The 21611-nt window shown below is 42.8% G+C and overlaps 1 protein-coding gene across 2 annotated transcripts in view; it reads right to left on the bottom strand.

Moving 5' to 3' along the window:
• The window catches only part of COL1A2 (collagen type I alpha 2 chain), a 73730-nt gene extending 52731 nt beyond the window's left edge, over positions 1 to 20999 (bottom strand). Inside the window, exons 1-6 of one of the 2 annotated variants that reach the window (XM_066627706.1) lie at positions 20760 to 20999; positions 14845 to 14870; positions 10624 to 10707; positions 8972 to 9028; positions 2671 to 2715; positions 1441 to 1494 (exon numbers count right to left, since the gene is read on the bottom strand). In XM_066627706.1, coding sequence (XP_066483803.1) covers positions 1441 to 1494; positions 2671 to 2715; positions 8972 to 9028; positions 10624 to 10707; positions 14845 to 14870; positions 20760 to 20871 — 378 coding nt within the window. In that variant the 5' untranslated portion in view covers positions 20872 to 20999. Of the gene's footprint in view, positions 1 to 1440; positions 1495 to 2670; positions 2716 to 8971; positions 9029 to 10623; positions 10708 to 14844; positions 14871 to 20759 lie in introns of those variants that run through there. The other variant, XM_066627705.1, reaches the window with a different exon arrangement.
• Between the last annotated feature and the right edge of the window lie 612 nt (positions 21000 to 21611).

Raw genomic sequence — 21611 nt, 5'->3', positions numbered from 1 at the left:
TTTTCTTCTTCTTTTTACCTCTAGGGCTCAGTCTGAGCCCGGCAGAGGCTGCAGACTGATGTCCACAGCCTCTGCTGAGCTCAGAGGACCCTCAGGAGGTGGGGGAACAGATATCCCCTTGCCTCCAGAGGGGGCACATGTGGAGAATGTGAGGGGCTGTGAATCCAATCCACGAATAACTGAATCCATGGATACAGGATTCGTGGATACGGCCCCCCACCCCATATTTATTTAATATTTATATTATAAGGGCATTCTTATCTTTCCTTTCTACTCAAAGAATGCCCTTGAAAGCTTACACTGAGAATAAAAATACAATTAAAGAATAAAATCAGTTGTTGAGTGTTAACAGAGTTTTACAAAAACAACAACTGTTCAACTCACAACAGATATCACATTATCACAGATTTGGAGGTGACCTTGTGGGCCACCTTGTCCAGCCATCTGGTCCACTTGTTCAATGCAGAAATATTGAGTTAGAATAGGGGTCAGCAATCTTCTTCTGCATAGGGACCAGGCACTGGGCCCGTCAATAGTAAGAACGCATGCGCATTTGATATATTTGTGTGAATCTCCCAGTTAGGCCATAGACCTAAGAGATAAGAGGTGGGCATGGTGTGGAGAGATGCATGCCCAGACAGAGACTGATGCTAAAAGGAAGCTTCTGCCCTTGCTGTACTTATATTGTAAACCTTACAGTGACAGAATCACAAACTGGAATTATTTTTTTAGGGCCACTGTAAGCCTGATGGATATATCCATTGGGGACTATGGACCAGATGATTTTGGGTGGCAGGCTGGATCTGGCACACAGGCTGTATGTTGTCTACCCCTTAGTTAGAACATTCCCAACATATATGCAAGGGCATCAAAGGCTAACCACACATTCTCATCTTAGGGCTTTCTCAAAATACTAAAAACAAACCAAACTCAAGGCTTTTTTTTGCAGGCAGACTCTCTCTCACTTGGTCTTTCAGAAAACACAACAATTCCACCCCCCCCCCCTCACTAGGTTTACTATTGGCTGTCACAAATCCTTACTTCCATATATAAATGACAGTGGGGCTTCTCCACCTGAAGCTGCAACAAAGGGTAGCCCAAGGCACATACCTATACTACTTCTAGGAAGGTCTCATTTCATTATTTAGCACCTTGTGCTTGAGCCTCTTGTCTTTGGAAGAACAGAAAACACATACAGACACTGGAATCCATCATAATACCAGCTTGCTTTCTGCTACTCCTATACCTTTTTTTCTTGCAAAAACAGCAATGCAAATTCTCTGAAAGCATGTATTTTGAGAGAGGACTTCCACACCGAGGGCAATTCAGAATTTCAATAATTCTCACAGTAGAAAATTATGGCAAAAATTTAATAATCATAATGGTCATTTTCTACAGTGAGAATGCTTGAAAGTATATTGAAAATAAAGGTTTACTTACTGTTTGACCAGGTTCACCGGGTTCACCAGGAGGTCCTTGGTAGCCTGGAGAGCCCTAAAGGGGGAAGAAGAAGCTTTCCTCAGTTTTGTATATTGTGTGAAAAAGGTGAATGCTTTTCTAGTGATTGGAGTGATTCTAGTGTTTGGAGAAGTGAGCTGGGAATGACTACAGAGTGGTCACAGGGAACGGGCAAGCAAGAGAAATGGCTTCTCAAGGGGGAGACACAACCCAGAAGGCCCTGGAGATGCAGCCAGATTGTTATAACCTAAAGTGGTCAGAACAGACGACTAGTAGGAGAGATACTAGGTAGGCACACATTATGTGGCTCCCCTTACCAAGATACTGAGGGCCCAATTCTAAAGAGCGTGTGCCAGCTTACCGCTGGGCACCGCCCTGGTGCCGGTGGAGCGCCAGTGCCAGCCCAGTGCTGGCTGGCACTGGGCTAGCGCCAGTGGAGCACCGGAGCTCTGTCACTTGGAGGTCACGCAGACCACCAGGCAGCAGAAAGGTAGGTGGGGACATGGGAGGAGGTGGGGAGGAGTCGTTCCAGGGCGGGGGAGGAGGAGGGAGAGCAGGGAAGAGGTGTGCCGGGGGAGGAGGAAGGAAAGCAGGGAAGAGGTGTGCCGGGGGAGGAGGAAGCGGGATGGGAGGCAGGTGCTCCACCAGATTCTGAGCCTCTGTGTCAGGCCACCTGTCTGACATGAAGGTTCTTCATTCTACACCGACCTTTGAATCATCATAGAATCGAGTAGCCCCATTGTGGGACTACCCACTTTATCCAGGGGAAGGGGATGAAAACCTGAGGAGGTGGGGGTGGCTGCCTGGGGCACGCTGGATGCAGTGGCAGCCATCTTCTGTGCCACTGCAGTCCTGCATGCCTGGCAGCTCAGGACTGGGCGGTAAGGCACTGATTTTATAGAAGGGCAAAACAGAAGAAAAGGGCCAAGGAGGATTCCCTTCTCCACTACGACAGGAAACTGCAAAAGGTAAGAGATATGACATATCAGTTCCTAACTGAGATCCGTGTTGAGGAATTGGTAATTCCCAAACACAGTTGCAAGCCAACATACTGGATTAGTCAATAGAGAATATCTCTTGCCAAACAGGATTATTTGGTTAATAACCAGTTTGGCAATGCTTAATACTTGCAACTGCTGCTTTACATACAAATTGACAGTATATTTAACCGATCCCTTTCTCAAATAATGACAGTGATCAAAATATACTTACAGGGGGACCATTTGATCCAGGTGGGCCTCTGGGTCCCATTATACCCTAGAAAAAGATATTGCAATCACTCATTAGTACAACAGAAAGAGCATCAGATGAATGTTTTCAGCATCATTTTAGTTAATCATTTGCCTGAAATGCAGGCACACTCAAGTTAAATTAATGTCACATAACAGAAATATGTGCATTATTTTTTTTATCACAATAACAACAGTTGTAGCAGTAACAAGTTATATTACTTCCCTACTAATCACAGAGTCAACAGAAAGGAATCATCGGAGTGAATATATGAGTATGGATTCTCCTTTCTCTACAGTAAACTACTAGCAGGGATCTGGCAGGCTGAGCACCGGCCAAAAGCCCATTACCATCAAAGGCCATCTGGGCTGTCCTCAAACCTACAATACCTGTGGCAGTGTTAGTGCCATTAGGTAGGCCTGAGGAGAAGGGGGCAGGGGGCAAAATCCCCAGGACATGGGCTTCTAGGGGACCCAGGCCATGACAGAACAAGCTAAGCAGTATGAAACAAATGTATTACAAAATAAATTTGGGTACCTCATTCTCAGCCTACCCAGGGCTGCATTTCCACTATAGCTTTAATTCACTTCCAATGCATTTCAGTTACCCTGATGAATTCTGGAGACTGTATAGTAGTTTGTTAAGGGTAGCTCTCGGATTCTTTAGCAAACCACAACCAGAATACATTGGGAGAATAGAAGTACACTGAATTAAAGCTACAGTTGAAACGCAGCCCAGGTTTTCTCCAAAAGCACCAACATGTACTAGTACACTTCAAGTATGGGAAAGTGAAACTTAACCTGCAGACCAAAAATACTGGGGCCCCATAGGAAGTCACCCAGTTCAGTTTGCAGAATTCTTAGGCCTCCAGTAGTAATTTCCATTCCTTCTAGTTCTGCTTTTTCAGATAGAAAATAGGAGGAAGTGACATTTATAGCATGCTAGAAGCATGCCTCTACAGCTGTTCATTAAAAAATGACAAAATGGCATCCAGTCATACAGGAGTCATTGAAATCAATTGCATGGAGGCCACCATGTTGTAACCATAATGTATGGAGGCCATCATTAAAAAGAAATGCATGTAGATGGTAGATTTCAAATTGCTAGCGTGGTGAGCACACTAAAATGTAAAAAATGAGCATGATCTTAGAAGGTTAAAAAAAAAACTTTGTAATGCTTCTAGCTAAAAGTTTCTAGTGCTAGAAGCGGAAAAAAGAATGCAGCTTTAGTGTGTCTCTAGAACACGTGGCATTTTATCAAGTGTGCATGTGTTCTGGCATTGTTTGAGAGGTGAGATTAACAATACGGAGTACAAATATAAGTTTGGAGCACAGAAGAGTAAAAAATAGAGAAAAAAATTTAAAAATAGCCCAGGTAAGTTAATTTCACCTGGGTTTTGTTTCAAAACCATCACATAGTAATGAGGAAAGATAGTGAAAGCCAGTCCTTGTATGCTTGTGCATTATTAGAAGAAGAAAAAGCAAATGAGGAGGTATTTGCTGAGGTAGAAAAAAAGAAATGGAACAGCACTCCTCAAAGGAAGGAAATTGTCACATTTCTGATAAATGTCTTCATTTTGTTTCCATCTTGCTCATGCTATGTTAAAACTGTCAATTAAAACTTGTTTTAAAAATGTAGTAATGTCTGGTTTGTACGAAAGTTTAAGAAGGAGGGGCCCGATAGGGCATCTTGCCCTGGTCCCAATGCCAGGTCTCAGAAACCTTGCCATTAGGGAGCAGGCAGGGCATGTCATGGGGGGACGGATGGACAATGACTAGAGCAGGCTTTTTTCCAGGGTCCCCAATAATCTGGCACAGACATGGATTACTAGCATAGTGCTAGTTTTAACTGATCTGTGAGAGCCCAATCCTATGCATGTCTACTCAGAAGCAAGTCCCATTAGAATCAACGGGGCTTACTCCTAGGAAAGCGTGGATAGGATTGGGCTGTCAGTCTTCTTATTTTCCTAGTCAGACAAGGGCAGTCGTGAAAGTCTGCATTTTCTTTTGCTTTGTGACTTGCCTCGAGATATGGAAGACCCCAATTTGCTACTGTATTGTCTCTGTTTGATTCCTGGTTTATAAGACTAAGGGCGCAATCCTAACCCCTTACGTTAGTGCTTCCCAGCACGACATAAGGGCAGTGCAGCTCTGAGGTAAGGGAACAACCATTCCCTAACTCTGAGGAGGCCTCCGTGAACTGCAGAATGTAGCACATGTCCCATTGGCACCCCTATGCCAGTGCTGGAAAGTACTGACGTAAGGGGTTAGGACTGAACCCTAAGAGCCTTTGTGACCAAAACAAATATGGTGGAACCTGAAGTGAGGCAGAAGGTGGGACAGGGACAGTCAAAATTGTGGATTCCAATGGACCTCAGCAGCTGAGGGGGTGGAGAAAAGAGCAAAAGCGTACTGTTCATGCCTGCGGCTGATGCTGGAAGTCATGCTAGGCTGAACTTGCCCTTCTGTTGTAGCACGGTGGAAGAGCCATGCAGGGCAGTGGGTGTGAGTGGGTGTCATCCTTTTCCTTCTTGTTTTAGCCTATTCTGCTTCCATCAGCTGAACAGAGACTGAGGAATATCTATGGAGGAATCATACAATGGGCACTGCAGTCTCATGCAGGGGTGCATAAAATGCCACATGGGCATGAACAAAGGCCAAGTCAAAATGTTACTGCTTAATTTTACTCAGTTTATTCCATCTTTACTCAACCAATTCTGCCAACTAGCCCAAATTTTCTGGTGTTGACACAACACAACAAACCAAGCTAGCCTAATTGGTTCTGCTCTTTTTGGCTAGCAACCTTACTAGTTTGAGCTTTATGAACAAGAAGGCAGAGAAAATGGGAGGTACTTTAATATGACCATTTCCCACCAGTATGAATAACTATGAAGGCCATTCTCTGTTTTCTTTTTGGACTGATAATTGAAGCCAGTATAATTTAATAGCAAACCAAAATAGACAATATTGTGTGACTGGAGCCTCTACACTTGATTTTTCTAAATAGAACGAGTGTGCACAGTGTAGACTGGTAGTGGGGGCAGGAGAAGTGGGAGACTTTCACCTTTGTCACCCATTGCCTTTCCAATCTGGATCACCTACACACACACACACGCGCACACACACACACACACACACACACACACACACACACACACACACACACACACTATGTATACTAGAACAGGGGTTCCCAAACTATCAGGGAGTTTGAGAACTGAGGTAAGTTGTGGGGGAGGGGAAAAGCAGTAAAGTGATCTTCAGGATCGGGCTGCCGCCAGAGACAAGGGGAGGGTGTTTCCACCAACCTACAGACAGCAGCAGCCTCCTGGTGGGGATGAGACCGGAGAGCCTGGAGACCACACTTTGAAAAAGTTAAAAACACTCACTTCCTATTTTCATCACAAAATTGGAAGTGGGTATTTTTTAAAAACTTTTTCAAGGTATTTGGAGGCTTGGGGAGGCCTGCAGAGGGGTCCTCAGGCACCCCAGACCCCCCAGGCGGCTGCTGCTGGCTGTAGGTAAGTGGAAAACCCCCCTTGTCCCTGGCAACAGCGTGATCCTGGGGATCATGTTGCTACTTTCCCCCCTTCCCCACCCCTTAAGGGACCCGAGACAGGTCTTGTCAGGTTGGTGGGTTGCAACCAACAGTTTGATAACTCTTGTACAAGAACCAAATGTATTCAGATCTCTCAATGAGGATATCATCTAGGCTGGCCTTAGGATCCAATCCTATGCAACTTTCCAGTGCTGCTGCAGCTGCAATGCAGCCTTGAAGTAACATTTGTTTCCTTACCTTGAAGAGGCCTCTGTGGGGCAGCACATGCCCTGTTGGCACAGCTACAACATTACTGGAATGTTGGATAGGATTGGGCCCTTAGGCCCAAATCCTAACCAACTTTCCAGCACTGGCATAGCGGTGCCAATGGGACGTGTGCTGTTGGGTGGCACTCACGGAGGCCTCTTCAAAGTAAGGGAATGCTCATTCCCTTACCTCGGAGCTGCATTGCCCTTATGTTGGCACCGGAAAGTGGGTTAGGATTGCACCCATAGTCTACTACTACACATTCAAATAGCTCTGTAAGCATTCTCTAGTTTGAGCATTGCAACCATTTTGAGGATTCCATACATTCAGTTTAACTCTAGATTGGCCCTAGCTTTGCATGGATGATGGAAAGAAGAAAGAAGGGAAGCAGATTGCTCTGTAATTTATTTATAAAGATCAGCACAAGAAGACTGTATTCTCCCTCAAGTCCCATGCCTTGATCTTTGGAATGAAAAAAAGAGGATAGGGGAACCAGCATGATACCAAATCCCTTATTGCTACTCCTTACCCTCTTTCGTCTGGGTTACGGTCATTCTGACCCAAATTAATTGTTGTTCCATTCACTTACATGGGGCCATCCCAAGACAACTGCCTGGTGGATTGTGCCCTGCTGAAGGAATTCAAGCAGACTTCTCCCTGCACTACTTACACTTCTTCCTTACACCACTTACTCCAAACTATTTTCACAGAGATCGGTGGGATTATCTTGGCATCAGTGGTTGAGATTCATAGTCTAATGCAAAAGCATGGAAGATATGCTGCCAGGATGAAAATACAGGTATTCACCCTGACCTAATGATCTCTTGTGGGCATGAAAGATCCAAGGTGCATAGCAAGCTCTTACATCTAAATTATTCTCCCTGTTTGTTTAAAAAAAATAATAGAGGCAGCAACTTCACATGTGTAGAAATGGCTCCTCCACTGAAGTGAATGGAGAAACCTATTCTTGCAAGAATCCTGCATATGCATCAGAGGTCAAATAGAGCTCTGGACTGGGGTGTTGTTGGAATGCGATAAAGGCTCTAATACCATGTAGTAGAATGTATCTTCCAACAAAACCACCTTTGAATTTAAGATGCTGAGTAAAGCAACCTGACCTGGGTCTTAGACTAAGCTAGCATTCGTCCAAGACTACCACATATAAAAAAAGGCCTAGCATGCATATGCATGTCTGCAACTCCAGTCTGTTTAACGTTGCCACTATGCTGGAAATGTATGGCATGATCGGCATTACATAGCAAGTTATTTCTGCTCTGGCTGTATGGAAACGTGCAACAGATCTGCAAGAACAACACTGAACATGATTACTGTCTTGGCATTTGCACCCCTCATTTCATGCCCAAATTGCAGTCCCTATTATGAAAATGCATGTAAGGGCAAAAAAAGGTATGGACTTCCACCTTGATAATGTAGGAAGAATTTCCTCTGGGGCCTCCCAGGGCCTCCCAATGCAGCCATTAAAAACATCACTTTCTGTTTCATGGAGAAACCAGAAGTTGCATTTTTTTTTTTTTTTGCTCCAGAGAGGGTGCATGAGGGGAGCGCATGTGAGGGGGGCCCCCCCGTGGACCTGATCTGCAGATAACAGAATCTGTGGATATCCATGGATACGGGGGATCCCCGGTACCTGCTCTTAGGAATGAATAACTCTAGCTCCTTGTCATGGTGGGCAAATAACATTGTTGTAGGAATATGCAGCCAGTCCCAGCACTTGTGCCACAGCATCTGGCTCCCTGTGTTGGGGAAGGATTGCAGAACATCTTCCAGATCACATCTCATCAAAGAGATGGGTTAGCCAGCTATGCAGTGGTCTCTTAATTCTAGCAACTGTAGTAGTAGCAGTGCTGGTTGTTTAAACCACTGGATGACTGAGCTACTTGTAAATCTCTCATTCCCGAGATGTGACGTCAGGAAAGAAATATAGACTGGCTCCGGAAATGGGCTACAACCATCCACCACAATAAGGCAGGAGGAACATCTAGTCCCCATGTATTTTTCCTGCTCATGCATAGTTTGCAAGACAGGACAGATCATGGCCTAGACTGGAGGATGTCTGGTGGGGAGACACAATATGCCTTTCAATGCTGTGCCTCAGACTATAGGGCAGTTATGCACTTCACAGAGCCAAGGCCCAATGGGAGAAGGTTTCTATGTATGAACTGTTGCTGGGGGTTGATATGTTGCCACTGATCAAAGCATGTAATCCTATATACATTTACCTGGGAGTAGGTCCCATTGAATTCTATGGGATTTACTTCTGAGTAGACGTGCTTAGGCTTGCACTGCTAGTTACCTTGTGAGCATGCACAGCATCTGTGCCTTGTTATCACCATACTACTAAGTTGTTACAATTAACAACTTCCATGATTAATACACCTGAGAGATCAACGAAGAATACCAAAGGTACTTGAATTTGCAAACACAGTTGTATGATAAATTAAAGGAGCCATCTACTTACCATTGGTCCAGAGCCAAGATCAGCTGCTTTGGATCCGTCATATTGAGCAGCAAAGTTCTGTAGAAGATGAAAGTATAAACTTTAACATAATGAGAAAGAGCTTCTTTAGCATTCAAATATAGCAAACAAGAACTTAAGAAGAGCCTGCTGGATCAGTCTCAGGGTCCATCTAGTCCAGTTTCCTGTATCTCACAGTGGCTCACCAGATGCTCAGAGCGCACACAAGACAAGAAGATGCTTGTATCTTGTCAATAATATATTTAGAACAAATAAATATTTGATCCCTGTTGTGCATATGCAACATTGGGCAGAAATGGCTTAAAGCACTAGAGATATTGAAAAGGTGCTTCTGCAAAGGTTTTTACCTGTTTACAATTCTTCAATCAAAGATAATCAGGAAATAATCTTTTAAGTCTTATTTATTATTGTTATTATTTTAAAGATTATCGTACCTAATTTAATATTTCCATGTTAGAACTGCTGGAACTAGGGCTGCAATCCTGTACACACTTACTATTGCCATCAATTGCTACCGATGTCTGAAAAGGCATGCAGAGGATTGTGCTGTAAAAGCAATAATCCTTTAGGACAGTAGGCCAAGCCTTCTAGTCACAGTTTTTAGGGATTTAATCACAGGCCTAAACTGTTAAGTAAACCAGTTTTATTACACAAACTGGGGTAATGGGATTCACACTGAATTAAGTGGGCTGACATACATTTGAACATTTCTGCTGGCAGCCTAGTCTTAGGCCATTGAGTTCAAGGGTTCATCTTTCCTAATAAGGCTGTTTAGGATAGTAACCTTAAATTAATTGAGGAGTGCCTGTAAATGGCTTCATGTCCTTTCTGTGAAAGCTTTCAATGATCTGATTTGATGCTCTATATCAGCAGTCTTCAAACTGGAGACCACTGCAGAATGAGAAAGGTGTCCCCGGTGTGACCGGGGCTTACCGTTCTGCCAGGGAGCCGTCCTGCAACTAATTTCCCCCAAACCGAGCTCTAGCCTGCCACACCTTCCCAGAAATTCATGTGCAGTGGCTGCTGGGGTGATGGAACTCAGAAGTGGCAGGCTGGAGCTCAGTTTGAGGGAGATCGGTGGTGGGGGAGGGCAGCTTCCCCATGGAATGGTAAGCGCCGTTCATGTGGGGGAAGGAAAAAGCAGGGCACTGGATCCAGCCCCTGGAACAAGGTCTAGAGAGCCCTGCTCTATACCAGCCAGGCAGGCTAAAAAGTTCTCCCATGAAAATGCATTCTGGGCAACAAGTTAGTATTCTGGGAATATTAAGGACATACAAAGTCAGCAGCTAAAAGTGTGACTGACCTTGTGACCTGATTCATCACTATGAGCTCATTTAATTAAGTCCCCTGTGGAGAATCAGCTCTTGAGTTGACAGAGTAAAAGGGCAAAGAAGGAATGAAAGAAAATGGAAAACAGTTAATTAAACTTTTCTTCCTTGAATGTTTGTAGATCATTAAGGATGTTCCCACCTAAGAGTCACAGTGGTACACTGAAGACAGATCTCAGGAGGTATGATCACAAGAATGGTTTGACCCCATTTTAAAAGTGCTAGATCTTTAATGACTTGCTTGATATTTATTTGTATCTCAAAATGCTATGATGCAACATTAAAATAAAACATTTAATGCCTTACTCCGCCAAGACCGGGAGGACCAGGGGGCCCTGGGGGGCCTGGTGGACCATCATCTCCATCTCTGCCTGGTGGACCTGGTGGACCCTAGGAGAAAAAAAATATATATATTAATGTTAAAAATTAGAAATAATGAGAGGATATTTCAAAGCAGCCTAGTCAAAATGGTCCTGCACAATCCAAACTATCTGTTTACATACTTGACAGTTTTTGAAAATGGCACTGCTTATAGATTCATGGCACTTGGAAGATTTACTGGCTTTAATGTGAAGAAACATATGACCATGTTAAAAATGTGTGAGCATATTAACACTAGGACTTATTCACAATAAGATTTCATAATGGTTTTTAAAGTGTTCAACAAAGCAGACATGATAATTCTTGGAAACACATTTCTGAATTACGCGTACATAATAAAAATAACAGTAAACAAAGAATTGATGTACTTTCAATTCCACATTTTTCAGGAGTCTTCCTTTGCTACAGTTGCCCCTGCATGCAATGCAGACCAATTATGTATTAATCTGATTAATACACAATACCGCATTCCAAATTATATGTTCTGTGGAAGGTAAAATCCAAGGCAGTATTTTACTCAGCCTATTTAATTAAAGATCTTTTAGTTGCTATGCATGATATGCATGTATCAGATGCAACATCTATTCCAATTACAAGAGGATGGATGTGGGCAGAATCCAAGTCATTCCCAAACTGCTTCCAGGTCACCGGTTTTTCATGACCGATGACAGAAATATCATTTTCCAAGATGGTAGATGGAAAGTGGTTGATTGGGTGATTGTTAGGTATCTTGACTGTGTCTATTAAAATGAGTAAGGGCACAATCCTAATCAGGTCGAATCAGAAGTAAGTCCTATTGTGTTCAATGAGACTTACTTCCAGGAAAGTGAGGTTAGGATCGCAGCCTAAATGTGCTAGTGGAAGAGATGTCTGAGTGCACAGCCCAATTTTCCAGTGCCGGTGCAGCTGTGTCAATGGGGTGTGCACTGCATCCTCTGGTGGGGAGGCAGTCACAGAGATTTCCTTAAGGTATAGGAACATTTGTTCCCTTACCTCAGAACTGCATTGCAGCAGCACCGGTGATGGAAAGTTGGATAGGATTGGGCCCTAAGGCTGCAGTCCTAACCACACTTTCCTGAGAGTAACCCCCATTGAACAAAATAGGACTTACTTCTGAGTAGAGCTGGTTAGGATTGTGCCCTAAGTGTTTCACATAGCATAAACCATTTCAAACAAAGACCTGGTCTCCTTAGCACATAGTACTATATCAGACCTGATTCTTAGACTGACTAGAAATCAGCATCAGTCTCCATATGAATACTGCAAGCAAACCTGGAGCTTTTAACAGGGCCTCCATGCATGAGGAAAAGGAATAGCTCAGGAATAGCTCCTGTCAAAGTTGGCAATTCCAAGACTGCACAGCTTGCCACCATGCCAAATGCAGCACATCAGTTACATGTGTTACAGCCCAATCCTATGCTTGTCTACTCAAAAGCAAATCCCATGATAGTCAATGGGACTTACTCCCAGATAATTGTGCACAGGATTGTAGTCTTAGCCTATCAGAAGTTCAGCGACTGCTTCTGCTGCCTGCTTAGGCCTGCAAAAAACAAGACAGTAAAGGAGAGGAAGGAGACTCTTGTCCAGTGCCTGGTAGGCCAGAAAACATGGTTTTCCCAACATGGTTGGGAAAGTTTAGTATGCTTGGCAGGTCACAAATCATGCTGTCCTACACTATGTGTTAAACAGTGCAGTGGTTACTTCATTGTAAGCTTCTGCTGAAGGAAGAATGAACTTTCAGTGAGTCTTGAAGCCACATTGTCCAGTCATATACTACCTAATGCCTTAGAGCCAGTTCACGTTATGTGGTGGCAAATGCATGTTTATCATCGCAGCTACACCTGATGCATCTACACCAGAAAAACATGCATTTGTCATGCGTATACACATCTCCTTTCTACATCCACTGTATATGTTTAAAATACTGTGGGAAGAAGCCTTTAGTCACTTAGCAACTTCCCATCTACGGCCTTAGGCCATTACTGCAGTCCTACAGCTTTGTGACAGAAAACCCATGCAGAGCATCTGACTTCTCAAATTGTCTACTCAGCATAGCTGGCTTCCTTGCTCCTGCTTCTGAACAGGCAAGATATATTCCGGTAGAATATCACAGGGAAGGATCCCAACATTGCATCACCTGCCTGAGACTGGTCATGTATGTTCTTCAGCTGGTTAGTCTAAATATTTGGAAAGATCCTAGTTAGCAAGCTTTCTGAGGAAAACTGGAGGGAGGAGGAAGATTAGTGGTGCTGTGTGCTACAAAAACCCTCTTTGGTCATCTCCTGGGCACACAAGGACTTTTCCAGAGCCCCCTGATGACCCACACATGTCGCCCCATCTCCTGTCCTCTTTCTGGTTGCTGTTTGCCTGTAGTGACAACTGCTGAACAGCATTTGTTGCTGCAGACCAGCAGTCATCATGGGAAAGGCAGGACTATGTGCACACATCATCCGTGTGCTCTAAAGGTGCGAAGAGGCCAAAAACAAATGCTACATCCACATGAATGACCTGAGAAGATCCCTGCATTCATAAAGCTCTGCCACACTGGTCCTGAAAAATAGTAGTCTTCACACAGTGATGCCAATGTGGCTGTTAAAGTACTCCTGCATTCAGAATTAGCAGTATGACCTCATCAACTAGTGGTACATGAGCTAACATTGAACACAAGGCCAGCTATCCAGCTTGCAAAAATCAAAGGGAGCGAATTGTTACTCTGGCTAGATGGCGGGTTCATAACACAGGCCTACACAATTGAGGGTCAGAAATGTTTCTCCCAAAATTTATGGTGGTTTGATATGAATTTGGGGTGCCGATTCCAAAAATGGCATCCGTTTTGCCCTATCACATCTAGTTTTGGAGATACAGTATAGCCTCATTAATGAATGGTTCAAGCAGCTTCCTCATGAGGAAGCTGCTTGAACCATTCACTAAAGAAGTTATGCCATGTCTCCAAAACTAGACATGATAGGGCAAAACGGATGCCTTTTTTGGAATCAGCAACCCAAATATACCCAGGAATTGGTGTAACATTTAAGGAAGCAAAATGTGGGGTGGCCTGTGTAATCAGCAAGTGCTAGCAAAGGCAAGACTCCTTTTTTTTTTTTTTTAACATGTATGCAATATTATGTGGGAATGCTTTAAAACCATTATGTGATCAGATCTGAATCATGTGTTTTACATAATTCCATTGTTCACTTCATCAGCAACCTGACATGAGCCTTTACTGGTCACTTTGTAGTAAATCAGATCTTCTCCGCCCCATTTTTTGGTCACCAAACCTGAATCACGTTAGCATTTATCACTCCAAGAAACTTGTAGAAGATTTGAAGATAGATTTCAACCCTTTGCATCTGACCTGTCATACCATTAAACACTGATGTGTCCCAATCCTGACCTCATTTAAAGCTAGGCAACTCCATTGACCTTACTGATGTGTCACCAACTTGCTACATAATTTTTTTTTCCCCAACTCAAAGTGATCATACAATGCAGAGTACGACCTCAGTTATCTGAATTGTGCAAGAAGATTGGGGGGGAGGGAACAGTTGGGTGACCAGAATTTTGAACACGCTGACTGCCTCCCCACAGAGGGAGCATAAAAAGATTTCAAATAATCAGGATAATCAGGGCAGGAGGTCTGGTCTAGAGGGTAGAGCCTCCGTCTGCCTGAAGATAACATCCGAAGGTCGCCAGTTTGAGGCCACCGGCACCGTGCGACCTTGAAGCAGCTGACAAGCTGAAGCCGAGCTATTCCATCTGCTCTGAGCGTGGGAGGATGGAGGCCAGAATGTGAAACCAGATCAAGAAAGTAACACCTGAATGTTGTGGTTCTTGTAAGATAGAACATTCTTTCAAATTGTAAAAATCCCTACGGGGATTTAATAAGCCTGCCTATGTAAACCGCCTTGAATAAAGTCTTGAATAAAGACCAAGAAAGGTGGTATATAAATACCTGTATTATTATTATTATTATTATTATTATTATTATTATTATTATTATTATTATTATTATTATTATTAAAGTTCAGTTAATGGAGGTTTTGCAGTCTTTGTTGAGGATATAACCATGTTTGCTAGGCTCTTTTCCATCCATCTAGCAATTGTTCAACTGTAACAAGGAAAATTCACACAATCGTGGTCCTTTACCCTGTCTCCTCGGTGCCCTTTTGGTCCTTTGGGGCCCTGAAAAGAAATAAAAAAAAATGTGTACTTAATGCTTGCTCTTTTAATCTTATTATGGGATGACTGCTGCTGATTGTTTTTAGTTATGTTTTAATTGTATAAGAATTGTTTTTCTATATTTTTATGTGTTTTATAAGCCACTTTGGTGCCCATCTGAGAGAAAAGCAAGGTAAAAATTGAACAAATGTATGAGCCCCCGAAGCAAACATTTTAAGTATATAAATCAACAATATGAATAAGAATTGTCTACTCAGAGAAATGACACAATTCATGGTCTGTAATATAGCAGATGAAGCCACTAGTACTTCCATAGTAACTGAATACTCAACAGAGATGCAAAATAAAATAAAATCTGTTCTTGATTAGCTCTTAATTAAGTCTTTAGCATTAATCTATTATACATCTAATCTTGAAAACCATCATTCATGTTCCTTAAATATGTCTCCTATGTAGGTAATTTCTGCAGTTTTTGAATATGGGTGATTTTTGAGACAGCCTCAACTTTCAGACAAAAAACTGGTTTTTAAAAGTTTATTCTTTCTGTGAATACCAATTTCATGCATATTAGAATCCAATATCACTGCAGATCACTTACACCTGATTCTTGATGACCTGAAGTTCCATTAAATTCAATGAAACACAGTTTCAACTAAGATTCTAACCAGTGTTGCCCACAGTTACTTGGACTTAAGCCTCACTGAAATAAGTGGTACTTATTTCTGAACAAGCTTGTGTAGCAACAGGTTTTCAGTTTAGCAACTCAGCTATATTTCTCAGGCTGCATTACTATACATACTTTATGGGGAGTAAACCCCATTGAATACAGTAAGGTCGACTTCTAAGTAGACTGGCATAGGCTTGCACTCTCTTAAGTTTATTTAAGATTCACTTCACTTAAGATGAAGTTCACTTAAGATTAATAGAGATTTTCTATGTGTCTCCTATGAAGGTTTCCAGTTTAGATTTATATTTTTTTTAAAAAGAGGATCTAGTTTTGTTCTAGTTTTGTTCAGATCTGCTGGTCTCTCCTCTACAGTCAGAGCAGATTCATATGGAACTATACCTCCAAATGTCATATATAAAATTGCTTACCCTCTGTCCTACTCTTTCCTAGAAAGGAATGAATACAAAATTAGAGAAAATCTAAAATTATGAATATTTCAATTCAATATTAATTATGAAGCAAAGTAAAAAAAAAATGCTAAGGCAGCAATCCTATTCACATTGGTGGGAAACCCCATTAAATAGTGGAACTTACTTCTGAGAAAACATGCATAGGATTGTACTATAAATGAATTAGTAATTACTGGATCATGCAAATGAGGTATTATAAAAGTCATACCTGCACTCATTCATGCTTCTCTGATGCAATGATGTTTTAAAAAATACTCTGGTGTTAAAATCAGGTTAGTAATATCCAAAACTGCCAGGCATTCAGTATGACTCTTGCTACTGTGGCTTTGCCATCCCATCCCATATTAACCTATGAAGGTAGCTTTTACAAGGACAGCCCATTAGGAAATTAGGGGTGGGTACATTTTTGGGTAGTCCTCAGAATATTAATAAGCACATCTTGCCCATGTACTTCTTGGGAACTAGTTAGTAACTAGTGGTTAGTAACTAGTGATTCTGAAAAAAAATATAATCTACTCTGTTAATTAGACTGCAACTGTATTTTGACAAATAATTGTACTGACCTCATACTGATCTGTAAAAAAAAGACAAAAAAGAAAAAAGGAAAACATAATTAATTTGTCAGTTATAGAACATTATGCATTTAAAGTGTTGTAATTATTATTCCTATCTGAACAGTACAAAAGACTAATATAACATTCCATGTGAAGTTGGATTAAATTCTGATAATTGTTTGACTTTGGTACTGCAATATGGCTCATTTACTTTTTTCTTTCTATAAGAGCATCTCAAAGTTCTGATTTGAATGTATATATTTAGAAACAGTTACAGCTTATTTTGTAAAAGTCAGAGACTGGATCCAAGGGCCTGTGTGGAACACTCTAGCACATTGGGTTTTTCTGCCCTGCTTTGCTGGTACTCCAAAAACCATTCCAAAAAGTGAGAAGACCCACACACCCCAGATTTGGGATTTGGTATGGTATGAGAGGACACATCTTGACAAACAAACAGGTAACCCCCCAAACATGCACAGAAGGACTCTTGTCTTTTGCATAGGGCTCTTTGGATCCCAGCCATGGTGTGCTCTATGAAGCTGATCAGGCAATATTTCTTCTAAGAATGTTCTCTTTAAGAGAGGATTGGGCCTGTCTGTTATCTAAAGCCAATACAGCAAGTTTAACATTTGAGCATGGAATGATTTAAAACAAGCATATTGTTCTCTATATTCTTGTAAATAATATTTAAACTAATTTTGTTTGAAGGCTTCTTGATTGAGCAATTCTGTCATATATGACAGTTCTTTGAACTGGATTTCTGAAATTTTGGAATTCTGAAACTGACTGAAGGCCTAATCCTATCCAACTTTCTAGCATCAATGCAACCACAATGCAGCCACTTGAGGAAGGCTTCACGACTGCCCCCCACTGTAGGATTCAGGGCATGCCCCATTGGCATGGCTGCATCAGTGCTAGAAAACTGGATAGGATTGGTCTCTGAGTCTGCAATCCTATGCACACGTACCTGGGAGTAAGCTCCATTGAACACAATGGAACTTACTTCTGAGTAGACATGCAGAAGATTGGTCTGTAAGAGATCCCCAGCAAAGAGATCTTTTTCTTGTTGAATACTTATTTGGAGTTTTAAAATGGGAAACGTTTACACACAAACAGCACAGAAAGTCCAAAACCTACTATAGGCCAGGATCCAGAGAACTGTGCAACTCATTCTGAACACTACATATGCTTTGGATTTGGGGCTCTCAAACAGCAGCCCCTGGGAACCACTTTTATGAATGAGTGGAGTTTCAAAAGTAGTTTGTAACATAGCATGGTGCTTGGTGGAGAAGGGCTGGTTCTGCTGTTCGAAGAAAAAAGACTGAAGATCTCACTGGGCCTGCACCAAATAGTGCTTTGAATTGCAGCTATTATAACTTTATCATTGTCCGACAAAATGAACGTTTTGAAAATTATGTATCCTGAATGTTTAAACAGATCTGTGGATGTGTCCTTCATGCCAGCCTTGCAGATACAACTGCAGCCTGATGGCAGGACCTGTCAATTTACACAGAGAATGCTGGAAATGGTACCTCCTGTCCTACTCCTCCAGCAGCTCCATTACCCTGCTGCAGGCTGTGAGATGCAACCAGAACCTGGCTTATTACAGAAGGAAGAAGACTAGAATCAGGCTTATTACAGTCTTATTACCAAAGGAAGAAAGGGAGAGGAAGTTTCTGCTGGAGCAACAGAGAAAAAGATGTCCACTGCTGCATATGACCTCTCTGCCGGACAGAGCCTCAGACTTTGGAGCTTGGCAGCAACACAACAAACAGATAAGTACAGAAAGTTTGTGTGCTTGCATGAATACACCACCAGGGTATTTAAGTGGTGAGTGAGTCTGGAAAGGTCGGAGAAAACTGTCGAGTGCTCTGGGTAAGTAAGTAAAAGTGCATTTAATCAGCATTCTTATCAAACTGCTTGATAAGAAACTGTGATTCTCTTGCTAATTTCTCAGATTTTAAAATTTGATGACAATAGAAGGCTTATGCTGATATGAATCCAGAGATTACTATTAGGAAAATAGGCAATGGTGGAAATGACAAATTTTATGCATACTTATTGTATTAAGGACCTTTGTTATCTAAAGGAGCAGGTGACTGCATTAAAATCATGAATTTTTATATGCATGATTTTATATCTTCATTTTTCATTCTTATATCTTTATATCTTCATCAGGCATGCTCTTTGCAAATGTAATGTTTGTTTGCTGGGGGATGGATGGCTTATCAGTGAATTGCACAGTCTGTATTGGTACAGAGTACCAATAAGTACCAAGCTTGTTTTGGGTTGTGAAAACTGCCTTACTTTCTCCTTACCACCAGGGGGAAAAGTAAATTTGAATACTGCAGAGGCACAGCTATAGAAGGTAGTATCCAACTGATGATAGAATGTAGGAGTAAAGAAGACAATGGACCCACATTTTTGTCATTAGTCTCATTAGTAACCCTCACAGAATCCAAATTGTCTGTGCATATCTTTAACGAATCCAGTTGTCTGTCAGGCAACTGTAAATATTTATTTTGTAATATGGGTAGAGTTGTCTTATACAATATACTGTATAAAGGAGTTACTGATGCACAAGCTGATTTAAAGGACTATAACCTGCATGTATTTAAGAGACACAAAACAGATATGATGATAATGTTTTTCTGGACTAACTTCTCTTTGTGTAGCATGCAAGGTTTTGAGTCACACAGAAGTCTGTCTCTCAGTAGAACCTAACAGCAAAGCTTGTCTACTCCCACACTAGTAAAAATGTGTCCAATAAAATATCACCATAGTCAGTATGATGAATTGATTTGAGAGTTTGGTTTGGAGCCTGGAAACCCATCTTTAAATCCATGCTCCATCTGAAGCTCCATGGATGGCTTTGGACAAGTTAGGATCTCTACGGCAGGCCTACCTCCCAGGGTACTATTGAAGATTACACACTGCTCTGACCTTATAATGGGATACTAAAGTACTAAATATATATTCACTGGAGCCAAGTTGGTAACAACTGCCCAGACCAACTTTGTTGTTTAATAATTTACTCACAAAGTTCTAGAAATATGGACATCTGGTCTTTTCCCCTGTCTTTTCTACCAGAAGGGGTCACTAGAGCATTAATAAAGTATGATAGAAAATGCCTGGAATATCCATTAGGCATATTTGTCTGTTAAACAAAAAAGATCAAGAAAAGTCAATTTTTCCCCTAGTTGATGCTAGTGTCTCCTGCCCTGCCTCAAGTACATCAAAACAAAACATTTTGGACAACTTATCACAAGACAATTGCTCCTAAGAAATCTCCCCTTTCTCTGTTCTTGCATATGTGCTCACCGAGTAACTACATGTTCTCATAAACAATGTCTGTTCCCCCCCTCAATCCCATTTGGTCCATCAGGCCACCCAACACAGAAGATAGGGTGTTCTGCGCTACCGCCTTCCTCCCTCTAGAGGGCGCACTGTGAGCATCCACTCTGCTCCAGCTCAACACAAAGATCATGTACAACGCCCTAGAAAGCGTCTGTATTCTGAAGTTTCTGGTGCTATAGTTCCCCCCCCCCTTTTTTTTCTTTTTCTGAATTCCCTCCAGAATGTGGAACCAAAAACCCTCCTCTGTCATTTTTCAAGGAAGCGATGCTGATGCAGTCACCATCTCTGTGTTTACTCCATGTAAACCATTTGTAACTGGGCTTTCCCCCCTTATCTCTTCACTCAAGTTTTTTTAGACTTTACTAAGTTATGGGTTACTTTACTAAGTTTACTAAATGATGGACTGAATTTTAAAATTCCCTTTCTCTTGAAAAAAAGGGGGCGGGTTCTGTGGGGGGGAGGAAGGGGGGAGGAAGGGGGGAGTCTGCTTGGCTCCTTGCCAGTTTTGGAGCCAAGGGTGGAATGGTGGTGGTTGGGGGGGGGGGCTTTCAGTGGACTTGTAAAAAACAAGTCGTAACTCTTGTGTGTTATGGAGATGGGAAGATCTGTGTCCGTTCTATGAGATGGGGAGACCAACGACAACTCCCAAACCACTCAGAGGACCATCATTCCAAGAACCAGAGTCGGTGGGGCAAATTGTTGGTGGACTGGAGTTCCGCAGGTCCTGAAACTGATCTCAGCTGTTGATCTTTCTCCCCATTATCCCCTCCCCAAAAGGAAGCCAAGGGAGAGATTCAAGGGCAGCAGGACAGCATTCCTGGGGAGACCCCCGACCCCCCCCGCCCTCCCTGCTCCCCACAATCTCAAGGCACTTACATTGACTGGTTGCTAGGCATGAAGTTACTGCGAGCAGCAACAAAATCCGCGTATCCACAAAGCTGAGCATGTCTACTGGCTAGACATGCAGACTCCTTGTGTTTCAGAGTCCCTGGGTCGGTGTGGAGAACTAGGACCTATGGGACGCAGGCATACAGTCGTGGTGATGGCGGTAACTCCAAAACTTAGCAGAAGCCCTGCTGCTGCCCGGGATGCTAAAATAATAAAGCCCTCGACGGCCCTATTTATACGGGCAGGAGGTTCCCTGCTCGGGCTGAGCCTTCGAGCGCGTCGCAGCCAATGGGAGGGCGGCGGAGGGGGTGGGGGCTGCGAGGAGCAGGGGAGGACCCTCCCCCTTCTCACTCCAACCTGTCTCCCAGCAGTTTTGGCAGGAGGATGGGGTGGGGAGGGTGAGATGCTGGGAGGGAGGCAGGACGTGGGGCTGTTAAATTGGTTCCATTCTTTTTGAGGACGTGGACACTTTGAGGCTTTATAAAGGAAAATCTGACTGGCTGTCTGGATGCTTTAAGCCCCTTTTTTTAATGTTCTCCCCCCCCCACCCTGTACAATTTCAGACCCCTCCCTTCTGTGGGCTGAGCATTTGGGAAGCTGGGGTGCTCCAGCACACCAGGCAAGGCAGCCACGCCAGGAGGAGCGTTCAAAGCAGGAGCTGTCCAGGTCCTGCCACCCAGGTGGAAGAGGAGACCATCAGAAGGAGGGCAGGAGGCTGCCTCGCTCTACCTGGGCGCCCCCAGGCGGCTCACCTGGTGACTTTGGATGACCCCCCTACCCCCACCCCAGATGGCTTAC

Source organism: Tiliqua scincoides, chromosome 5, assembly GCF_035046505.1.
Source record: "Tiliqua scincoides isolate rTilSci1 chromosome 5, rTilSci1.hap2, whole genome shotgun sequence".
NCBI lineage: Eukaryota > Metazoa > Chordata > Lepidosauria > Squamata > Scincidae > Tiliqua > Tiliqua scincoides.
This window is presented reverse-complemented; position numbering and strand designations above follow the sequence as displayed.